At 33.8% G+C, this 7,483-nt stretch overlaps 1 protein-coding gene across 1 annotated transcript; it reads left to right on the top strand.

Annotated features, from left to right (window-relative positions):
• The first annotated feature begins 2,258 nt into the window (after nucleotides 1-2,258).
• Nucleotides 2,259-5,401, top strand: LOC142976539 (uncharacterized). The gene is made up of 3 exons (XM_076119963.1): nucleotides 2,259-2,330; nucleotides 2,507-2,632; nucleotides 2,858-5,401. The coding sequence occupies exons 1-3, from the start codon at nucleotides 2,315-2,317 to the stop codon at nucleotides 3,724-3,726; spliced, it is 1,011 nt and encodes a 336-aa protein (XP_075976078.1). The 5' UTR covers nucleotides 2,259-2,314; the 3' UTR covers nucleotides 3,727-5,401.
• The last annotated feature ends 2,082 nt before the right edge of the window (nucleotides 5,402-7,483 follow it).

Genomic DNA, 7,483 nt, shown 5'->3' with positions numbered 1-7,483 from the left:
GTAAGTAATGTGATTTCAAATATTTAAAACTCTTCATAGTCGAATGACATTCAGGCAAGGTTAGATTAGCTTAAAAGAAGGTAAAGTAATTTTTTGTGTAAAGCGTCAATGATCTCCTTTTACGTAATTTAAAACGATACACTAATTATTATAAAAAATGTCCCTGCAAAAGAATGAATTTTGTGCGATGCATAAAAAATATATTCTACAAGCACTTTTTACAAGCTAGCTGTGCCTATAGATTGGTCCGACTATTGTAACTTACAGCAAGAAACGCCGGCAATTAAATTAGACGGCTGTTGAAATTGAAAAAGTTAATGGATTTCTAATAGAATTTTTTATACCTCCATCATCCTCTTGAAGAATAATATGCCTTTAGGCTGGTTTTTTAATCACGTTTACGTGTCTCTTGTTTATTAATATAAGAGTTTTATGAAGGCACACCTCTATTTAAATTGTGTACAAATTGGGATGACCTGTTCTACTTCATACAAAAAAAAACATTTCATATCTACAACTTTACTGACAGTTTTACTAATACAGATTAATTTTAGTCCTAAAACTATTATTTCCCTCAGAGAGATCAACTTACTAGTTACATTTCTAAAAAAAATCAATCGATCTGTTTTTAAATGTATCGTGAAAAAGAAAAAAAACATTATTGCGTAATTAACATGCAAACTACCATGTAGTTCTTTTCTTAAAAGGGTAAACGAATTGCACATTAGATTTTATCACAATATCGGAACAGCGTTTAACATTCCCGCTACTAATTATACATACGGAGATTGTGTTTATTTCAAATTCTATGCGATTTTATTATACAAAGCACTTTATTAACATATTTAGGCATACGAATCACATACTTTAGTGTCTGGCCAATGCCTAAATTTGATCTAGAGTCTAGATTTTTAGCCTATCCTCATGATTATTGACATTAAGTTACGAATTAACCTTGATTTAAATATACATTTTGAAATGAGATAAATAAATATTTATAAATGGTATATACGAAATGTTTTTATTCTAGTGGGTATTTGGTACATCTCAGATAAAAGTGAAAAAACGTACAAGGTATCATTTCTAAATCTTTTAGATTGATATGCAGTCTAATGCAAAATCTATTTAACAAAGTTTACGTTACCTTTTTACCGTGTACTACCAACATTAAAATAGACTCTACTTGTACCTTTTCCTAATTAATTTTGTAATTATTGTCTTTGACAGTCGATACATGATTAACTTTTGACTGGTATTCTTAATGGGAGAAGAACTTTTGAACGAATAAGTGACTAATCTTAAAACAAAGAAATACGTCTGATGCGACATCCGACCACCTTTTTGGTGCATTCAATTAAATATTTCCAATGCACCAGTCTATTATCGGTTAGGTCTCATAAAAGAACTCAATAAAACATAAAGCTATGGTCGCGGCGTTTGGCCTCCGTGGCTCCGTTTCTCCAATAAAATACAAATAGACTCGATTGAAATGCAGGACGAACTGGGCTGTTTACTTAATGCCGATGTCGTCCAAGGCAACGATAACTAAGATTGCTTTTTTCAGTCTCCAATCGCTTGTAAATTGTCATGGCGTAAATTAAAACTTCCATTACTTGTTTTAGTATTTAAGTGGAACGTGATGTTGGTGTGTTTTTAATTACGTTTTTGTGTGCTTATTTAGTAATTTAACGTCAAAATCGACAAAACTTTGTAAGGCTATGTGTATTGGGCACTATAATTCTCAAACATTTATGCAGGACTAACTTGCAATACCTCATTTTTGTATTCGAACGAAATATTTAGCAATGCCGCTTTCTAGGTATTAAAATGTTGCATCATTAATTTAATGACTTCGCTTAGGCTTAATGATATGCCGTTTATGACAAGTTATCACCCATAAGATATATGACAATTTATTCTAATATGTTAATGTGTGTCACAAGGTAGACCACGCATACACTATACCAGTTTTGATTAAAGTTTACATCTTTTTTGCATTCGTAACCTATAAAACATAAATAATCAAATTACAACTAAGACTTGGTGAATCAGATAAAATGGTATCCATTTTAGATTTTTTGCAAGCATTTGTATTGATTTTTCATTAGCTTTTATTCGGAATTGAACCTTGAAGAAACACGATTTATTGTGTTAACACTAAGGTACAAGTACGTAAAGAAACGTTCACGGTACTCAATTACCGTTTCATTATATCTGTGAAGATTTATAATGCGATAGCTTGATTAATAAACCACCGGTGACGATAACAAACTAATAATCCGTTCAGTCTTAATCTGGCCGGTGGACGGACACCATGGAACTCATGCTGTGTAAGGCCGCGCTTGTAATCCCCTATAGTTTTCATTTATCACGTATTATCGTATCAAAACACTAAACGTAGTCCTATAACTTTGCATTGATACTCTCGTTCAATTATTGTCATCTGTAGTTTGAAATGTGTTTCTATCAAAATATAACCAAATTATTTAATGATTCTTTCTTTCAGTTCTTCTCGTATCTATTCTAGTAACGACTCATGTTAAATCACAACAGAAGACCAGCTCAGAGGATATAAACAATATACTCGATAAACTGATACGTCAGGTCAATGACACCAGTTCAGAAGTCAATGGTGAGACCCCGGAGATACCGGACACTTATTATCCTATTCCTATTGATAAGGAGAGGGAGACAGGTAATGATTCTAATATATATTACTTCAAGACCCTTATGGCTCCTCGCATCAGATTCAGAAGCAGTGAAAAGGTACACGTTGTACATCGTTCAAACAAAACTTCTAAACATATTCAAGTGAATAAAACTTACGAAGCCATGTCTGAAGATCAATTAATTCCAGGTCCAGAAAGAAGGGGATTCTTCGACAGTGATGAACAGCAACAGTCACGTTCTGCTTCTACTTATGTTAAAGAAAAAGAAAGTATTCAAAAGCAATTTAAAACTGATGAGACAGACAAGAATTACAGCGTCTTAGAAAACTTGTTTCAAAAAGATATCAAGAAACTCAAACCAGCGACGGAACCATCGCCTTACGGACGAATTCCATCTAAACCCCTTAGTTTACTCCACGACTATCCTGAAGTGGTTATAGATCATATCAATTTCGATAACGATGAAAAAACTGATTTGTCTAGAAAAAATATAATCGGTCAAGCAGCATCCGGTAATTTTGGAGATGCTTTCGGACCAGTATCACAGAGAGATGATTTTAGTTATCCCGTTATAAAAGGCCTTGTCGAATCAATTATTCAGAACAAAGTAATTCAAGATAGTATTATGAGTAAATTAACTGAAAACGAATCTAAAAAGCAAAGTGATTTGCTTGAGCAGATTTTACAAAAACTACCAGACAGGAAGCCACAAAGCGGAAATATGGAAAGTATTGAGGCACGTGACGCTGACCCTTATCCGCTAACATTGGATAGTTTACCACAAAATGAAATGGGAGGAATCACATCGCTTCAAAGCTACTTACAAGATTCTCAAAGCAATGCTATGAATCGTTTGTCAACAACATATTTGCAAGGACCTGTCATAAGTCAGAAATGGCCTGCATTACCTAATGCCCCGATGCTAATGGGACCCTATATGCCCCATAGCCGGCGAGGTATGTCCAGACCTGACGTACTAAAATGGCCGCGTCTCGTCACCTCTTTAGTTCATAGAATTAGGCCAAGCCCGATTTACCGAGCTTCGTATTACGGTTAATAAATAAATTACAAAAAAAAACATTTGTACATATGTATGTGTATGTAATATTTATTCAATTCGGTGCCTAATTTTCGATTGTTCATAATCAGTCACCAACAGCTAGTTAGCGAAGTTGCGACTCGGGAACACAAAGAAACTATCCACAATTCGCAGTCTAACTAGTGAGCAGGGAGCAAACACGATCAAACCGAAGTCCAAACTGCGCTCAAAGATCTAGTTAGCTGTGGGGATGACTCCACTGTTCATTGCCATGTTTGCTGTTTGCCAACGTGGTTAAGAACCGTATAGTTCTGCCGATGAGTTCACAACACTGCCGCTGAAGGAGGTGTAAATCTGTTTAATACGGCGTTCGTGTTGCGGGAGAATTAATTAAAGCCAAATCTTTGAGCATTTGCGACTTACATATCAACGTTTCCACGTCTAGCGCGAGTTAGTGAACCGTGAAATATTGTGTCCGTCACAATACCATGCTCCGACAATCAAGAATGTGTGTTTGGATTAAATATTTTTATGTCTGATTGAAATACATTTACGACTTTTTCAAACGCTTTTTATTTTAGATAACTTAATCAAATTTGCTCAAGTCATAATTTATTCTTAAACAAGATTGAAAAGAGTGACCTGACTAAAACGTAAGAATTAGTTTTTAATTGGATTTCAATATGAAGGAATTGTTTATTGTTAATAATAACTAGTTAATAGTGGCAAATTATTAAATGAGAATGTTTCAAATATACAACTTTTAATTAACTAGGTGCTTTCATTGAAATGTGAGTATGTGACCGATGCAATTTGTAGGTAAAAGTGGAAAGATGTCGAGATTATCGCTTTGAAACGTTGACCGAAACATTTCTAGTTCACCGGTTCCGAGTCGACCGCTGGTCGGTTTCTGTTGCTAATAAAAACTTAATTACACGCCGCAGGCTGTCGTGCCCAATCAAATGTCAAAGTTCAAGATCGCTTTTCAGATAAATCTTTTTGAAAATACAAATACTATAAGTAGTAAAATGAGTTAGGATGTGATTGTTTATTTAAACCTAGGCTGATCAACTATTTGACTTATGACCGTAGGCTCAAAAAGTCATACAATCGATTTTTACCGATATTTGGGGTGATAGAGTCTTAGACTGTAAGTAATGAGCTAATTTTTCTATGAGTAAACGTTACCAATTTAAGAGACCTCTTTACGTTATTATTGTCTCGTTACAGTGTAGCATCGCTTTTATAAAAAGCAGGAATTTATAAACTACACGGCGGTAATTGATCACATTTTTTTATTCATCGTTTTCAACACGTGTTGAATTCCCGGCGGAATGCGCGGGAGGGGTGGGGGCGCATTAATTTTTCACTGTTGGCTGTTAGCGGCACATTATAACAAGACAACTTCACACTCGCAGGGGGTAATCCTTGAACGCGTATTTCCACGGCGCGTGTTAATCTCCGTGAGGAGCTTTCAATAGCGTTTCGCATATAGAAAAGTTTCAGTGAAAATGTTTCAAACTTCTCACCGGCACTCGTCGGGTGAAGTTGCTATGTTAATGTATTTCCGCTTTGTATCAGAACTGTCTGCTTGTTAAACACATACGCCTAAGTGTTAATATGCTGTATTTTATAAAAACGTCGTACGCTCGGAATATCACACGGCTCTGTTTAGTCGTTAAATAATTATATTATAGTTAAGGTTAAGGCGCTTGACTGACAAACAACACAATGTTTTCTTGATATGAATGTTTAGAAAAACAATATTAAAAATGAAAATGTTAACATATTTTAATATTTAAATATAGGAAGAGTTGCTTTATTACGTTGTTTTTTTTTTCTTTGAACAAATACATTTTAATAATCTGTATAAAAAACCAAACGCAAGTGTTACTAGTTATTTAAATCTCGGCTTTAGAAATATACCGCGCAATATCAAACGAGCTAGCTCTCCTGTTAGACCGCCGAGTTAGAATTATAATGAACTGCAATAAGCCCAGAACAAAGTAAATATTTTCTCGTGTATGTAGCTTTTAAGAAACTTATACAAATCCAATTTATTTTCCATTTCCTCACTTCATGAAAACTTAAATATGCTCGCAAGGTAAACCACTTTGAAAGCAATCCTTTGATCGTGCTTATCTGTTTATGCAAAACTCTATCAAAATTTGATGCCTCAAATACTTTTACTTTATTCTTGCATTTCGTACTATCAAAGTTTGTTGTGATCAAACTTTTATACTTAATCGAGAAGTAGACAGACAAATTGAATTACATAAAAAACTAAAATCAAAGGGAAACGATCATCACCTTGTCGAAGAAACAATAGTTAAAATATAATAGAATCTAAACAAGAACTGATTACTTACTCTTTCAATTTTACCTGATGAGGTTAGCACGAATTTATGTACATAAACAACAAGTTCAAGATAAAACAAATAGTTTGAGCTTATCTTTTTCATAAGAAATGCTAAAATAGAGTTCAGAAACAGGCGGGTTTAATAAGAATTCAAACGACAAAACAGGTTACAGAGCTCAGCTTAAACCGGATAAGCGAACTGAATCGGGAAGGCATCATTTCATTACCCACTATCGCATCTGTTTAAACAAAAAGCATATTCCGTATAATGAAGTAGGTATGCATTTATTTAGCGTACCTAGTTTTGTGTTCTCCACCTTTCTTGGAAATCTTTTGAATTCGAAAGTACTGGATCAACAAAGAAGTTTACTTAACGAACTTTTCGTCACTGTGAAACTGATTGTATTATAATATATGTAAGGCAATGTTCATTAAAAACTTTAAATAAAAAGTATGTCTTCTAGACGTAGGTCTGAAATTAGATTAATTGAATATTAAATAAGATTTACAGTAGAATTATAAATATGGGATTAAATATTCTAAACATACGTTTAATTACCTTACATTTCTTGAATTAGAAATTAAATTTAAATTCGTGCCGTTTTTTCATCTGTGCACAGATCGAATTGATTCTGATTTCCTTTAGTACTTGTGTTCGAAGTCATTCGAAGATGCAGTCCGTTTCGTATAATAATTGAAACAAAGAAACAATGTAACCTTATCAAATATAGTGCGATTGGCATGTTTTTTGTACCTAAATTGTTTGGCATGCAGGGAGTTAAGAGTGTGCATTGGAAAACAACGCGATATTTTTGCCAACAGAGTTTGAACAGTATGTATGAGTAATATAATAATATGATATTGATATACCAACGTACCTACTTATTAATTATACAGTAAGAAAACATAAGGATTGATCTATCTGTGAATTGATAGGCTTATTTTGAATAACCTTAAAGTGATTAAATAGAATTACACAAGATAAAAGATAAAATCCCAAAAAAAGTTGTACGATTGTACACATGCGTACATTAAACTACATCAAATTATAAAGACAATAAACAGTCGGTACGTACAGATGCAAAAATTTTTCATTCACGAGGCGTCGCTCGCGAGGTAGCACTCCAAAGTTTATGGATTGTGCATGAGACATGAATTAACTTAGAAAAGTAGTTCGACATAACGTCATACACACAGGCTCGCACCGAGCGGAATCACAAAGAGCAGAACATTAACACGAGCTAGTTACTTATCTGAAAAGCTATTGCGAAGTTTTATACACTTTTGTATTTCCGAACAAGTTTATAATTTCGACGAGACGATTCATATTTTCCCCTGTTATTTCATTGTTGCTCTGAAATATTGTGTTAGTGTTTGAAATAGTCTGATAAATTCAGTTTGAGGTGTAAATATTTC

Source organism: Anticarsia gemmatalis, chromosome 11 (genome assembly GCF_050436995.1).
Source record: "Anticarsia gemmatalis isolate Benzon Research Colony breed Stoneville strain chromosome 11, ilAntGemm2 primary, whole genome shotgun sequence".
Lineage (NCBI taxonomy): Eukaryota > Metazoa > Arthropoda > Insecta > Lepidoptera > Erebidae > Anticarsia > Anticarsia gemmatalis.
The sequence above is the reverse complement of the archived record's forward strand: the minus strand, read 5'-3'. Positions and strand labels throughout refer to the sequence as shown.

Bases quoted from the DNA above. Each gene is read 5' to 3' on its own strand.
- LOC142976539 (XM_076119963.1), top strand. The intron at 2,633-2,857 runs GTGAGACCCCGG...AATTAATTCCAG, and splicing joins CACCAGTTCAGAAGTCAATG to GTCCAGAAAGAAGGGGATTC.